The sequence below is a fragment of the Rosa rugosa genome, chromosome 7, assembly GCF_958449725.1.
Source record: "Rosa rugosa chromosome 7, drRosRugo1.1, whole genome shotgun sequence".
Taxonomy (NCBI): domain Eukaryota; kingdom Viridiplantae; phylum Streptophyta; class Magnoliopsida; order Rosales; family Rosaceae; genus Rosa; species Rosa rugosa.
The window spans coordinates 29,481,771-29,498,585 of NC_084826.1; the positions used below are offsets into that span (position 1 = coordinate 29,481,771).

Sequence of the window (16,815 nt, forward strand, 5' to 3'; positions counted from 1 at the left end):
GAGCTCCAATTCGGCCGATGAACACAAGCCCAGAAATTTCTCAAGAACCCTAAAATTTCAATTCATCAATTCGACTTCTACACAACAAATCGTGACACAAGGCCATAGGGGAAATGATCAGTGATGAAAACCGAACCTTCGATGCCAATTTCGTGGCCGGAAACGGCCGGAATCGCCGGAAATCGATGATAGTTCCGATCGGCTACAGTAACCTTCACAGCTCAATTCCGAGCTCCACCGGTCGAGCCACCGCCAAACACCACCCCAGGCGTGACAAGGAGGAGGAGGCGAACCTGCCGGTGCCCGGATTCCGTCGTGGGTCGGCCGGAGAAGGAAGAAACCGGAGGGAGAAGAAATCGGGCTGAAGAGGAAGAAAATGTCGGGGGAGAAGAGAGAGAAAAGGCCGGGTAAGTTTCCAAAAATGGAAACTTACCACAGTAACTTGGCTATTTATAGAAACTTACCATGAACAGTAACCGTAAACAGTAACTTTACTATTTCGCTTATAACTATCGCATACGAGCTCCGATTTTTACGAACCACATATGCACGCGCTCGGTTTAACGTCCTCTACAACTTCCATGAAGAAACTTTTCTCAAATTTTGACCCGAACAAAAAGTCAACTTTTAGGGCCACTAAAGGTACTAAACCGAAAGTAAAAGTGAGAGTAAAGGTCGTTTACCGTCCAAATGACTAGTAAACGGGTGAATTTGAGTTCGGGACGTTACACCACCGCACTCCGACACAATTCCTGCCTCTACAAAGAACCAAAGAAGTAGTTAGTGAGGAGAAGAAGATGAATGAGAGGAAGTAGTTAGCATTCCCCACCTCTCTCTTCTATCTTCTTTCTTTCCAAGCTCCACTCCCCCAATTCCTCCCCTAACTCCAAACCCTATTTTTCCCTCTGCTGCCTCTATTTTCCACCGTGTCGATCAACACTTGTATCAGACGAGCTAGTCCTAGTCTTTATACGAGATGATGTCCGACGAGCAACACGGGGATTCCAACTTCGATCTCCGATCGAAATCTCCACCAGAAAGTCCACAAGCTCCTCGAATCGGCTCCATTTCAGCTAGTTTCTGGTGATGTGAAGTTCACGTTGGTGGCCAAGGACAGGTTTTGTTAACTGGTACTTCTCTTGCCTCGAATTTTCATGTTTTTGAAATCGATTGTGTTTTAGGTATGATTGATTTTCTGGTTAAAATGGATTTGGGGATTGGGGACGTTGTTGCGCCATCGTGGACGCCGCCAATTTATGCTTTTTATCTGGTAATCCTGTTTTCATCACCCCTCCCCCACCCCCCTTGTTGATTGAGGTCTCTGCTTTGATTTGGATTGGGAAACCCCTAATTACTTGCTATTTATTTTGGAGCATTTGAGGCTTGAGGAATCTTGATAATAGAAGTTGGAGAAGGGAAATTTGATGGGTTAGTTTGAAGTTGGAAATTAGTATGGACCTTGAACTCTGTTTTGATTATAAGCAGCAGGATCTCTAAGGTCATTCTCTGTTAGTTGGTTGTCGTAGGATCTAGTTGGTTTCTTAGTGCATATGTGTGAGTTCAGTTTGCTGAGTCTTTAGCAATGTGAATTAAGCATGTCATGATCTTTTGATTGTTGTTAAGTGCATGTCTAAATGTGTGTTTATGGACAAGTTTATATATAAGTTTAATTGTTAAGTTGAGATTGAAGTAGTAACGAGTAAGAGGATGAATGGGAATTAATGCTTTATGAATTGGTAATGAATCAAGTTGCTGACATTAAAAGGATGAATGACTTTGCTGCAGATCTTCAAATGTTTGCTTTAGGTCAAAATGACTGTTTGTAATTGAATAGAAACAGAGTTTTCAGCCAGCCAACCTAAATCAGGATCATGAAGCTTTTATCAATCAATTGCTTGTGGAACTTGATGGGTAACTTTCATCTCTTGTTTCATTCATTGGACTAACAACCTTGAATAAATTCTTTAGCAAAAAATGTGAAGTAATTTTAGCTAAAAGTTACATAACATACCCAGAGGTTTAAAATGAAGTAGTTTATGTGGACTAGGAAGGAAACAAAATGAATTTCACTTGACGAAATCCTTCATTCTATTGAACAATAAACCACTTAGCATTTATCTATTTGAAATGGATAGATAAATCCTTACAAACTTATTAGACATGGACATAGGCTGAAAGGCACATTCTCTCTTATGTTTCAAACTCCTCTCAGTTTTTACTATTTTTATTTTTGTAAGTCTTTTAAGTTTGCAGCTTCTTTATGTTGCTTCCTGTGCTCTACTCTATTTGTGTAGCTAATAATCTTTAAGTCAAACTATGTTACTCAACAGGGCATGATCTGCGTGTTTCTGTTTCTCGATTAATTTTACACTTTCTGCAGGTTTGAGAAACAAGATGGGGTTGTATTGATGGCTACTACTAGAAATCTCAAGCAAATTGATGATGCCTTAAAGCGGCCTGGTCGCATGGATAAAGTATTTCATCTTCAAAGGCCAACTCAAGCAGAAAGGGAGAAGATACTACACATAGCTACAAAAGAATCAATGGATAATGAGCTCATTGATTTTATAGATTGGAGAAAGGTAAAATGTTGAATCAGTTCTTAGCCTATTAGTTTTCGCACTAAAGCTGTTATTGAGGTTCATGAGAATTTTGAATGGATTGGTAATTTAGTAGTGTGCACATGTGTGAGGATGGTTGCTGCAGCTGTCAGTTTTCTCATTGCATTGTGGTTGTTATATATGTCCTCTGAGAGTTATGTCACTGTTCACATCATTGCCTAAATATAGTACTCTTAAATCATATAATCTCTTTTGGTGACTTGTGGCTTCTAGGACTTGATTACTTGTACCAGTCCTTCTATCTATATTAATTTCTGATAGTTTTATCTATGACCAATCTAGAACCTTTATTATATGTTATTTATTTATCCTTGATATCTTTTGTTATGATCTTTTCTTCACATGGCAACATTCTATACATGCAGGTTGCTGAAAAGACTGCTCTTTTAAGGCCTATAGAATTAAAGCTGGTACCTGCATCGTTGGAAGTTAGTGCCTTTAGGAGCAAGTTTCTCGATATGGATGAGCTTATGAGATACAATAGTTGGTACCTAAAATGAGCCTAAACCTAAAATGAGACTCTTTGAAGGTCTGGTATTGATTCTATTCTCCCTCTGTTCACTAAATTTTAGTCTTCCCATATTTTTCTTCCAAAATTTTACTTGGATTATCTATACACGACCTCATTTATGCACCCGAAATAGTTTCACTCAAAAATGAAATTTTGATATGAGAATCAATAATTTGATTAAGATCTTACAGTTTTGCTGTTCTCTAAGGTTGAATTGCTCCCAAAAGGGTTGGAACCCTGGTTTCAAATATTTCCAGTAAGCTTGGAAATCCGATTTTGTTTAACAGAGGGTATGATTTTCTTGAGCAATATCAGTTGCTCTGTATTTATTTTTCTCTAGTTCAATATTGCATGTAAAGTATCGTTGTAAATAGCATTATGGTCTCAGAGTTTACTGCATGATTATTATTTTTATTGTAAATAGGATTATAGTCTGACAGTTACACATTTTGTAGAAAGAAGTTATTGTGTGTTTGTATTATTGTTGTGCCATTTTGGTATTAGTATATGTTCTTGATTTATTTTACAAATTGGTTTCCAAGTAAAGTTTAGCTAATTTCTTTTTATTTATCATATGCACACAGTAGTATCATGCTCTATTTTTACCTATGTTTCCTAGGTTAATTCAGTCAATGGTTTCAGTGATACATGAGTTGTGATAAAAGCTGTGTAAAATGGATTTGAACGAAAAAACTATTCACTTACTATATAACTATATTTTATTCTGCAGCTGTATTACCTTAAGTTTAACACAGAGTGGCAGTGGTGTGGTTTCTTTGCTGTTGGTTTTCTTGCAATTAAATCAGGTGAATAGACTATTTGTTATCTAAGTTTAAGAAAACGAAATTCATCACTTTCTTTGATTTGTAATGTGAATAAACAAGTCCAGTTTGATAGATGCTTAATAGATGCCAACAAATGAGTTATATTGTATCTACTCATTCATCGCTGTTTCCCCTTCTTTTTTTATGCATCTTTCTCTATTAAAAATTTCATTAATTATTTTATATGTACTTCAAACTTGAAGACTGTCTATACTCAACAAGTTGGGGAGACATTTGTGCTCTGAGGTAAATATAATCAATAACTATTTCAATGCACTCAGTTTATTAACACGATGACCATGTTCACTGAAATAATTTTAGCATGATAAATTTGCATATTAACAAAAATACTGAGAGCGAAGTCGAGATCCATAGCAAGATTTGGATAAGGTTTGGGAGGGATCTTTCAGTAAAAGAAGAGGTGTGGCTTACTATTGATTTTTATGGATGTTGTATGCTTAGTTGATTGAATATATATATATATATATATATATATATATATATATATATATATATATATCCAAGCATTTTACAATCAGTCTTAGTCAATTGTTTTGCTCCTACAACAGTTCCTATTACAAGATTGTGCTTAGTCGCTTTGCTTTCTGTTTTTGAATTGCATACCAATTTGATCTGACTGTGTAATTGAAAAATGTGAATGCTTTCGTTCGCATAATCTGTCATTTAAGATAATGGTTTGGTTTTTATTAGCTTGAATTTTGGGTGATAAAAGGATGGTACCGAATTCGCACTTTTTATGAATTTGGTGTTGGTTTTGAACTAATTGGGATTTTGGGTTACGTCACTATAGGACAAAGTGAATCAGACGACAAGCTAAAGCCTGTTGTCTAATTGAAAATGAGGCTGTTGTCTAGTAGTCTGTCGTCTGATTGCGTTCAATCAGATGACAAGCTTTTTATGTCGTCTTCTTCCTCATTCATACAACATGTATATGTAAATATGTGTTGTCTGAATTTATGCAATTTCTATTAATTTTCCTAAACTGTTGTAGAGTATAGAATCACACAACAGTTTATTACCCAAGTGTTGTGTGAAATGATCTTCGCTCAACAATTTTTGCATGCCTGTGTGGTTGTGTGATTCATCCAACAACAAAGATATGATAAATATGTTGTCTGGAGTGAACCTCAAACAAGAGTTCATTTGGCAATGATAAATATGTTGTCTGAAGTAAACCTCATACTATAATTACTATTTCCTTCTATTGTCTGAATTCACCCTTAGATAACAATTTGTTTGATGGCCATGTTGTCTGAAATAAGCTTAAGATGACATGTGTGGGACTAGTTGTCATCTTGAATGAACCTCAAACTACACATGTTTTCCCTTTATGTTGTCTAAATATTATTTTCAATAACAAGTTTCAGAATGACTTTGTTGTCTGAAATTAATCTAAGATAACAAGTGTTGGATAACATGTCGTCTGGTATAAATCTCAGAGTACACATTCTTTCCGTTTATGTTGTCTGAATTATATTTAGGATAACAAGTTTAAGTGTGAATCTGTTGTCTGAAGTGACTTGAGATAACATTTGTTGGACTAATTTGTCGTATTGATTGCACTTAAGACTACACAGACTTTCCCTTTATGTTGTCTGAATTTATTTAGGATAACAAATTTCAGCATGAATATGTTGTCTGAATTTTATTTAAGAAGACAAGTTTTAAGATGCCTCTGTTGTCTGAAATTGTTTTAGATTACATCTTTTTTGATGCATTTGTTGTCTCCTATAAGCATCACACGGCATATGTTTTCCTTCATGTTGTTTGAATTTCTTTGTGATGACAAGTTGTTGGATGCCAATGTTGTTTGAATTGTTTTTAGATGACAAGTTGCTGGATGCCAAAGTTATGTGAATGTACCTCAAACAATTGGTATTATGCGCTTGTGTTGTCTGATACTTTGTACTAGTACAGTTATTGTGCGCTTGTGTTGGCTCATAATTGATATATGGAAAGAAGAAAAATATGAAATACAAATCAGTTCTAATTAATGTCATTTCCTAGCATATATCATTCGCATATATCGCCAAATTATAAAGCACACTGAAACTACAAATACTGGTCCTCAAGTACTAAATAGCAATTCATGTCCATCCAAATCTTAAACACAAAGTTTGAGCTGAAATACCCCTAAGTATCAAGCCAATTCTTACATATAAGTCTTAACCACAAACTTTGCCCATTCATTTCTGACCACATCAATATCTTGCTGGGTATATACTGCTTTGCCTCTTCTCTCCCATTGAAACAAAATGGTTTACAATTGGTAAATTGACAACCAGAAAACATACCATACATGCAACTCAATTGTTCACAATGATATAATACAAGAATGAATCTAGAGTGAGTAGTATAGAACTCTATGCAACCCTAAAAACAGAGGTGCTTTATTACTCCAAACCATCATGTATACGTACATCCTTTTGCCAAACACAATGGACTAGTAGAATACCAAAATTATTGCTGGATCAAAGGTTTACCATGCATTCTGGACATCCAAGACATAATTCATATCCACCAGAACAAGATGCAAAATAACAGTATAACCACAATCCAAGCAATATAAACTAGTTTTAATTACCTTGCTGAAAAAGTCCAAATTATTATCTTCCACTATTTCCTTCATGTATCTCATTATAAAGTATCCACAATCTTTGTTGGTTTTTTGCTCCGGGATACCCTGAAAACAGTATATTAAATACCAACTATGGCCAGTTAAATTCGAAATAAGAAACTTCTTACAACTAAGATTTTGAAAACTGTTTCATAAATCATACCGCACAGTTTTTCCAGGTAGTTGCTTTTCTGCCTTGCCTTTTGACTTGAGCATTATGTATTTTGATGCTGCTTTAATATTAACAGAAAATTTGTGTTAAAGAACAAAATATATGCAGCTAGAAACATCAGTTTGAAATATAAGAATAATTAAAAAAACCATCCACTTACTTATCGATAATGTCATTCCATTCTCCTGTAACAAGTCTCCTCTTTAATGGATCCATGAAGTAGACAGTGTCTTCTTCAGCATTTATTACAGTCAGCATCCACTGACATCTTCAAAGCAAAAAAAAAAAAATCACATTTTTCGAAGACAATAGACATTGAGATTACAATATTCAGCAACATAACAATTTCATAAAGCAATCCTCACAATATATGAAGATTACATACCTAGAGTTATATTGCAACAAAAGAATCTGACCACGCTTTGCTCGTTTCAACCTATCAGCTATTGCACGGGAACGCTCAATTGGATTACAACACCCAATGGAACCAATATTAGTAGTGTCCATAAATCCGACCATGTCCACCATCTTCGATTTTTTCAACACACCATAAAGATTGATAGCTACAAATCAAAGAATGCTTCATTAAATCATAATTTTTAGGACATTTTTCTGTCAAAATTCCAACTAAAGCCAGTAGAGTACCTCATATAGATGCATATATATACAGCTGCCCGATACTTCCTTCATGGTAACAAAGTTATTAATATTGTGTTTACTCACAAAAGTTTTGGACGCATGTCCGAAAACCTTTTCATCGAAGTTGCAGACAATGGTGTTCCCATTTCTCAATGTTTCTTTGGCCCAACTGCATACAACTTTAAGGGATGGAGGAATAGTTGGTGGCAATGATGTCATGTCCAGATCTTCCTCATCGTCATCATCATTTTCTTATGTCCTTTTTCTCTTCTTCAGTCCTTTACTCTTTGCTGGCAACTCTTTCTGTAAATAAAAGTTGTACAAATCAGTAGGGACAATTCCTTTACAAGAATTAACTTCTGGTACATTTAAATCAAGTGAGAAGTAGTATTTATTACCTTACACTCTGCTGAAAAAATTGTCATGTTTTCAGGCCAGGCCACATAAGTCTCGAGCGCATCACGAACAATCACTATTTCATCCTTGATTGGGAATGGAAGCTTAGCTTCATCCACTAGAGAGCGTACAATCAAGACACGCTTATTTCCTTCGCCCAATGGAACACCATGGATAAGCTGGCTGTTGCTTTCGTCATTGACTTCTATAATTGTTGCAATAGCCACAACATTATTGATTGAACCAGAAGCCAATTGGCACTCTTTTCCAATTGTCTGTGGCTAAAAATTAGAAAGTGTTATATGGTGAGACACTAAACAAGATAGCTGAATGTATAACATGGCGGCACATGCATCATCTAACTTAACAATATAATCATTCAATGCAGAATACATTTATAGTTACCTGAACTTCAGCCTTATGTTTTTCTAGATCAACAAGAATGGGACCATTTTGCTCAGCCTTTGCCGTAGCATCCAATTTCTTTTCATTAATGGGACTGACATTTTCCACAGGCTCTTCATGAAGTTCTAACTCCAAGGACTTTCTGACTGTGGTTGGAATCCGCATTTCAGTTGCCTGGGCAGCTTTCTCATGCAGATTTGAACAACTTCCTCGTCCAGAACCCATTTGCCTGTCAATGGTGGAAACTTTGGGGGACTCAGTTTGCACAGCCTTCCCATTGAATTTATCTTCTAACCTCTTAAGCCTCTCTTCCCAAATTGCTCGTTCTTCTGCCAGTATCTTCTCCCTCTCTTGTTCCATTATTTTCTAAATTCTCAACCTAACTAACAGTCTGTTCAACACTTTGCTTTCGGTGCTTTGGGAGGTTAAAGTATGTAGCTTTCCTCACATTTCCTCCTACTCCTCTTACTATTCCAGTATTTTCAGGATTTCCCAATGCTAAGGTCAACACATCATCTGCTCCAGAAGTGCTTAACTCTCCCTCAGCCTCTTTTTTCTTCAAAACAGCCTGAAAAATATAAGTGGTCAGGTTATGTTGCAACATTACATTGAAAATGCCTTTTGACAAACCAAAATAGGAACGGCTTACAATTTTGTTGGCCTTCTCCTCTATTGAAGGATCTTTAAACCCACCATTCTTATCTTGACGTGTTTTGATCCACATTGTTGCACGATCAAGTTCACCATCAGCCATAGTTGCAGACTACATCAATTGATTATGTCAATATCTATACCATCGTATACATCAAATAAATCAAAATGCCACAAACCGTGAAACCATCAAAATGCCACTTACCAGTTCTTCCTCCAATCCAGCGTATCCTTTACGCGACAGCCAGTGAGGATACTTATTTAAAGTCCGTTTTTTTTCATTTTTTTTTTCTTTTTTTTTTCTTTTTTTCATGCACTTCCTATAAAACAATGTCCGGTCAATGCATGCTTAACATGTTAGTACTAACTGCAAAACCAAAACATTAACTTATAATAGTTGAACCCTTACTAGGAATGCGTCAGATAACCTTTCCTTTACAAAAATCTCCCAATCCAGTTGATTAATAAAAAGATAGTCTTCTGGACGAGACTCGATAAGTTTGGGGTTATCTCTATAAGGGAGAATGTAGCGGGTCGTCAAATGGCTCTTAAATTCTCTCCATTTCTGTCCTGCTGAGATTAAAACCATTCTTTTGTGCTCCGGATGAAACACAAATGCCAACTGCATACATGTAAATTGCAGTAAGCAACATCTCAATAGTTAAACAAGTAAGCATATATTATATTCAACACTTTATAAATACCAAAGGAACAAAAAACAGGACAGTTCTCATACCTTTACGCTTTCCCAGATTTTATTTTTCTGTTCCATAAGAACATCCTTCCAATTAGGAATCGTGATTGCAATCTTCTTGCGAGCTAACACCCCAATATATGACTGCATTTCTTTACCAGCTTTCCCTATGGGTTGTCCTTTCTCGTTAAACTTAACTGTCATCTTCTTTCCAATAATTTTTCGTCTAACAATGCGACTCATTGTTACACAACCTTGTTTCAACAATTTCAGACCTTCCTTTTTTGTTGCTGTTGAACCCTTCGATCTAGTTTTTCGTTTCGATGACAACTTTGATGCAGCATGTACTGAACCCCATGTTCCAATTGATGTTGCTCCATTGGATCGCTTGGTAGTAGACCTTGTCCTTAGCTGGATTGTCCTCATTCTTTTGGCCATTGCTAGTGCTTGAGAAGAAGGTCTTCGTGTCGAAGGTACCATTTAGGGCTGTCAATTCCGACACGACCCGATAACACGACTCGAAGCCCGCACAAAATAAAGCGGATTGAACCCGCATGATTAAAAAGCGGGTCGGCCATGGGTCAACCCGCCATGACCCATTTAATAAATGGGTCGGCCACGGGTCAACCCGCCAACACGAAGTGAACCCGTATAACCCGATTATATTATACTTCTTTTTGAAATTTTGGTCGTTGAGAGTATTTGATCACAGGATTAGACAATTTGAAATATTTTGCTTTATAATTATTGGATTTAATTATTTATGAATATATATATAATTATTCATATTCTTCTTCTTGTGGAGTTTTTAGTGAATTTAATTAATTTATGCATTTTTTTTAGTTAAATGGGTTGCATTGTTAACCCTTAAATGAGTCATTTTGTCTAACACGACACGACTTATTTGTTAAATGGGTTAAGCGGGTTGGAAACGGGTAACCCGTTTAATAAATAGGTTGGGTTTGGGTTTAAATTTTTGACACGATTATTAAATGGGTTGGATTTGGGTTTGTATCTTGTGACACGACAAATACCTTGACCCGACACAAACCCAACCCAACACGACACATTGATAGCCCTAGTGCCATGCCATTATCTGCAAACACAAAGCCACAAACAATCAGCTTTTCAGTTCTAATATTTAAGTGTTGCGATACAAAACCAAATACAACCAAACCTCATAACATTTTAAGTGCTACAACAAGTAAATAAGAATTCAACCAGTTTGCTTCATAATTAATCAACAAAAACATGCATATCAATACACATGGTAAACAAGTTAACTGCCTATACTACAAATGCATTCAGATTAACTATCAAAATCAACAAAAACATCTATAATACATGTCCCTGAATCCCCTAACTTGGTTAGTTTGATAACTTTGACAGTTATCATTTATCAACCCATATCCCTTCATTTCCTTGTCGCATGTAGGGCATCTGCTGATCACCGACTGTATTGTCATAGGTTTCGATGGGTGGCATTGTTGCTATGAAGGGCTGCTGCTCCATTTCCAGATTCCCAAGCTCTTCTTCTCCATCATGATCATGAGCATAATTCCTCTCAGGACATGTTATAACTACTGACCAATTCTCTTTGCTTGGGTCCTCTACATACCATACTTGTTTCACATCCTTCCCTAACACAAAAGGATCAGATACATGACCTATCCTATTCAAGTTTACCATTGTAAACCCAAACTCATCGACTTTAATGCCCTTGGCATTTTCAACCCAATCGTACTTGAAGACAGGAATTCTGAACTTATTATAATCCATCTCCCATATAGCTGCAATAACTCCATAAAAATCCATGTCATCAATTTTGGGGTTTCTGTCTTTTGCACCAGCTACTTGTAAGGCATGAGCATGTAGGAAAACACCGCTGTTCTGCACTTTCGTAACATCATCACGTTCCTTAGTATTGAAATGAACCCCATTAACCATGTAACTAGAAAATGTTGGTACATCTGAGTTTACTCCATCTGCAATCCACCTCAGTGAATCAGAGATGTCATTATTAGGATCCCCCAATGCTTCAACAACCTGCAAAAAGTTATAAATGACTTATGTTATAGCCATTTATTCCAAATATAACCACCAAATACATTTCAAACAAAATTTGGTACTTCTCTCTATATATAACACTTACCCTTTCCTTTATCCAATTTGGAAAAGTTGAATTTTGCTTATCGGTCAGCCACCTTTCATCTTTTTTGTACTTAGGATATTGTTGCTTCAAAATCTCCATGTGTTCTCTGCAAACCAGTCCACTGATTAGTACTAAGATTTTAAAGTTAACATACATATAGAAATTAAACAGTAGCTCAAAATTGAAATAAATACTTAAAGTATGGTCGAGCATCATCGAGATTCTGTAATACATTGAGATGTGCTAACTCCAACTCCCTTCCATAAACAGATACAATACTTGCACCAGATAAGGGTTTGATGCAGCTTTCGTCAAATATACCTACTGATGGGATGCCAACTGTATCTTCAACACAAAGTACACGTTCTGAGATAAATTCCACTACTTCTTCAGCAATATATGACTCGGCAATGCAACCTTCTGGATGGTGTCGACATCTAACATAACTTTTCAGGGTTTTCATGTACCTTTCAAAAGGGTACATCCACCTAAAGAATACTGGTCCACAAAGCTCAACTTCTCTAACAAGATGAACTGTGAGATGGATCATGATATCAAAGAAGGAAGGTGGGAAGTACTTCTCCAGCTCACAAACTGTCAAAACTAGATCTTCTTGCATTTTCTTCAGCTCTCTTACATCTATCACTTTACTGCATATAGCCTTGAAGAAGTGACAGAATCGAATTATTGCAAACCGGACTGGTTTATCTAAACTTGAACGTATAGCAATAGGTAGTAGCTGTTGCATCACCATATGACAATCATGTAACTTGAGACCAACCAACCTTAAGTCATCTAAGGAAACAAGATTTCGTATATTTGAGGAAATGCCATAAGGACCCTTCATGTTGAAGAAAGACATGCACATTGCTCTCTTCTCTTCTAGAAGTAGATTCCAACTAGCAAGTGGCAACTTGTCCTTTTTTGGCCCAGGTTTTGGTCCTAAACCAATCTGTATGCCCATGTCCACCATATCCATCCTAGCAGCAACTCTATCTTTTATTTTTTCGGGAATGTTGAATAATGTACCGATAATACTATCACAAACATTGTTCTCAATATGCATAACATCGAGAATATGTCGAACCGGAAGAAATTTCCAATATTCAAGTTCAAAGAATATGGACTTCTTCTTCCAACATGGTCTGGTTTCATCTTCTACACCCTTATAACTTGAGGGAGGATATTTTTTACCGAATGGCCAGTTCATGCCCTCAACCCTTTTGAAGACTTCTTCTCCACTTAAAGGTTCAGGTGCAAGTTCAAACTCTGGCAAGTTATTGAACTGTTTGTTCTGCCTTCGATAAGGATGATGGCACGGTAACCATCTCCGGTGACCAATATGGTTCATTTTCTGTCCATGAGACAACCGATAAGGTTTTGTATTCTCACAACATATAGGACAACCATTATAACCCTTCATAACACTACCTGATAAGTTCCCATAAGCGGGAAAATCATTTATTGTCCAAAACAAAACAGCTTTCAGTTTAAAGTATTCTCCCTTAAATGGATCATATACTCCATCTATCCCATCCCACAACTCTTTTAAATCGTCAATTAAGGGCTTCAAATATACATCAATATCATTTCCGGGTTGTTTAGGTCCGGAAATCAGTAAGGTTAGCATCATGAACTTCCTTTTCATGCATAGCCATGGGAGGAGGTTATAAGTAACACGTATAACTGGGGATTGAAGCCGTCAGATGAGAGTGCAAGTCTAAGGTTCCTAGGATCATTACCAAATTCTGGCCATTTTTGGTCCACTAACTTCCAAGTGGGTGACAAGACCCGCCCCGGATTTCACCCCGAAATCCGAAGAGGCCCTGCGGGCCCACCTTAGAAGAAATTCTACCAAAAATTTGGCAAAACTTCCCCTAAAAATGGACTACCCAAAACCTGTAGAAAAACATTTACACTTCTAAACCATCCATCCTTATTCTCCTGGAGCCACCCTGCTCCCCAAATCACAACACACAAAACGCAACTTGAATAACAATAATCCCACAAGTAATCAGAGCAATTCTAATAAAAAGGGTAAACAAGGAAAACCTAATTCAAAGGAAAATGCGGAAGCCTTGCTGTTGACTATGCCTCAATTCCATGTACGCCCGACCTCAACTAATTTCGCCTGCAAACTGGGCATTTGAAACTGAAGGGCCAGGGGAAAAGTATTGAAAAACACGTTAGTGTGAGTGGACAAAAATAAATAATTAAGATGATTTAAATGAAGCAAACTTAAATACTTTCCCACTTATTTAAATTTATAAAACCTCGATGCATGCAATGTTTGTAAAATTTTATTTCTTAAAATCAGGAAACTGGAAACTGTAAATCAAACCCGCTGAGTATCGTATCATCAGACTAGACCCCGCTAGCCCAGAAATAATATAAAAGTAGGGGAAGAAGATAGCCATACGAATGAGCCTCCCAGGCTCGGGTGATAGCCTCCCAGGCTAAAGTACTCCCATATACTCCCGTTATATACCCACATGCCACTAAGTGTAGCGATTAGGATACTGGGCTTCAGCATTACTGTCACAAAGACAGTAACCAGCGCCACAAAGGCGGACGGGCTTCGGTGATCCCATCACCTCGCCACAAAGGCGGACATCAATGCTAGCATGATAAATAATCACCCAAAGTATGGCAAAAGAAATCCGAAAACAAATAAATCCATAAATACATAAGGCTTCCCCAACTCTCGCAAATGAATTTCCAACGACATGTCCCACACGCCAAGATAAACTCAAGTTCAAAAATAAATAGAAGAGAAATAATAATAATACATGATCTCCGTAAACCGAAACAAAACCAATTCCAAAATCATCATCAAGGCATTCCCAATGCCAAAACCGAAAGTCAATAAATAAATATGAAATATCAATAAATCAACTGCGTGTCCCACACGCCAAAAATATTCTCGGGTCAATGATGAATAAGCAAGGAAGTTCAATAATGAACTAATATTCCATTTTGGAAAATACCATGGAAAATACTTTGTTGAAAAACAACATAAATCATAATTTCGAATCCGGGCATAACAAAATTAATATCCGAAAATCACAACCAGAATAATTCATAATCACTTCATGAAACTCATCAATGAAAGTAATTCCTCGAGATAAATCAAAATCAAAATCCGAAAACAATTATATGCTCGAAAAGTAATATGATAAATAACTAGAGCATTACTTTAATAAATAAATGCATGCATCATTATTTAAAAACAAAAGTCCACTCACAGTACTATTCCGACAATCACGTATAAGAGTTCCTTCATCGAGCAAGAGCTCGGTACATCGCCCTGTACAATATTATAATTCGTGAATAACGATTCGGCAATTAAATACAATTCTAATATCTTATCCTCCTAAATCAAACTTCCAATTTCTTTTCGGATTCAACTCAAATTTCACCACTAATATCAATCCATAGATTAAAGTATTCCATAGCGGAAACAAGGGAAATCCGAAGGTCGGATTCCCATAAAACAACCTCCGAAACCCCAAACTTCGGAAATTCACAATTGATATCAAACTCCTCCAAAAATTCACCAAAATCACATATTCAACCTCTACAACAATTATAGGATTTAATAGGCTAAAAATCGAAATTAGATAGCTGCCCTACGCGCCTCCACGCGCGACCTACAGTTGTGGAGGTTGAATATGTGATTTTGGTGAATTTTTGGAGTTTGATATCAATTGTGAATTTCCGAAGTTTGGGGTTTCGGAGGTTGATTTATGGGCCACCACCTCCTATGGCCACCAAATTTTGGCAGCAACAACAACACAACAGACCCAACAATTTCCTCAACTACAACACATTCCAATTTTACCTTAAAGCACTCGAAATTGGCCGGTGAAGAAAACCCAGAAAAAACCTCCGAACCCTAGAATTTGAAATCATCGATTCGACCTCCACACTACAAATTGAAGTGAATGGCCTTAGGGGAAATGATCACTGGCTTGAGGCGCCCCTACGGTCCCAATTTGGTGGTCGGAAACGGCCGGAAATGGCTGAATCGCCAGAAAATCTCAAACTGCCCCCGTGAGGTTCCTTGCTTCGATTCAGGGTTTTCCGGCCAAATCGCCGAAACCCAAGGGCACTAGCGTCAAGAGGAGGAAGGGGCGATCACGTGGTGGCCGGTTGCCCACCGGTTAATGGCCGGATGGCGGCGAATCGAAGGGGAGAATGAATCGCCCGAAGAGGAAAGGAGAGAGATCGGGGGAGAGGAGAGAGAAATGTGGGTTTCCGGATTTGGAAACCTACCACAGTAAATTTTCATTATTTATACAAATTTCTACCATGAATAGTAACTTCTTAATTCACTCATAACTTTCGTATACGAACTCTGATTTTTACGTACCACATATGCACACGCTCGGTTTAACGTCCTCTACAACTTCCATGAAGAACATTTTCTCAAATTTTGACCCGAACAAAAAGTCAATTTTTAGGGCCACTAAAAGTATCGAAACAAAGTAAAAAGTGAAAATAGTTGTCGTTACCGTCCAGATGACTAGTAAATAGGTAAATTAAGATACGAAACGTTACAGTGGGGGCATCTGCTAGGTGGCGCATAAACTCATCTTTCAATCTTTCAGACGCTTGCCAAGTTCGGTTTTTGGAAGTTTTTGTCGATTGAAACATGCGCTTGAACCGTGGGATTGGGGGAAAGTACCACAATACTTTCGCGGGTACCCCTTGCTTCTCAATATTACCGTTGCCTAATTTCCACCTTGACTCCCCACAAGTAGGACAACTAGTCGCATCAACATGCTCTCCTTATACAAAATGCAGTCATTAGGACATGCATGTATTTTTTTATATTCCATTCCTAATGAAACTAAAGTCTTTTTAGCCTCATACTCTTACCCTGGTATCTCATTACCTTCAGGAAGAAACATTCCAATCATGATCAACATGTCAGAATAGCACACATCAGAAATTTCATGCTTTGCTTTCAGGTTATAAGTCTGTATAAGCGCATTCAATTTGGTGTGCTTCTTACAACCAGGGTATAAAGGTTTATCTCCATCGTCGACTAACTTCATAAAGTCATTTGAGTCTGCTGAAAACTGCTCATCCTCACCATTATCGAAATAA

General features: G+C 37.2%; 1 protein-coding gene and 1 long non-coding RNA gene across 5 annotated transcripts; one reads left to right on the forward strand and one right to left on the reverse strand.

Annotated features, from left to right (window-relative positions):
- Positions 1–994: 994 nt before the first annotated feature.
- On the forward strand, positions 995–8,142 carry LOC133720180 (uncharacterized). Of its 4 annotated transcripts, XR_009851725.1 has the most exons (5): positions 1,147–1,911; positions 2,381–2,582; positions 2,987–3,422; positions 3,863–3,938; positions 7,839–8,142. It is a non-coding gene; the product is annotated as an uncharacterized LOC133720180 (long non-coding RNA). The 4 variants fall into 4 exon arrangements; XR_009851723.1 differs by lacking the exon at positions 7,839–8,142 and adding an exon at positions 995–1,130 and having other exon boundaries at positions 1,786–1,911; positions 2,987–4,378; XR_009851724.1 differs by having other exon boundaries at positions 2,987–3,938.
- A 2,801-nt stretch (positions 8,143–10,943) lies between these two features.
- Positions 10,944–13,351, reverse strand: LOC133723145 (uncharacterized). Its single transcript, XM_062149973.1, has 3 exons — positions 11,898–13,351; positions 11,704–11,809; positions 10,944–11,597 (listed from the first exon to the last, which is right to left on the reverse strand). Exons 1-3 carry the CDS (start codon positions 13,349–13,351, stop codon positions 10,944–10,946), a joined length of 2,214 nt encoding a protein of 737 aa, XP_062005957.1.
- Between the last annotated feature and the right edge of the window lie 3,464 nt (positions 13,352–16,815).

Bases quoted from the DNA above. Each gene is read 5' to 3' on its own strand.
- LOC133723145 (XM_062149973.1), bottom strand. From the start codon at position 13,351: ATGAAAAGGAAGTTCATGATGCTAACCTTACTGATTTCCGGACCTAAA. The intron at 11,810-11,897 runs GTATTTATTTCA...ACTGGTTTGCAG, and splicing joins GATGCTCGACCATACTTTAA to AGAACACATGGAGATTTTGA. The intron at 11,598-11,703 runs GTAAGTGTTATA...AACTTTTTGCAG, and splicing joins CAAATTGGATAAAGGAAAGG to GTTGTTGAAGCATTGGGGGA.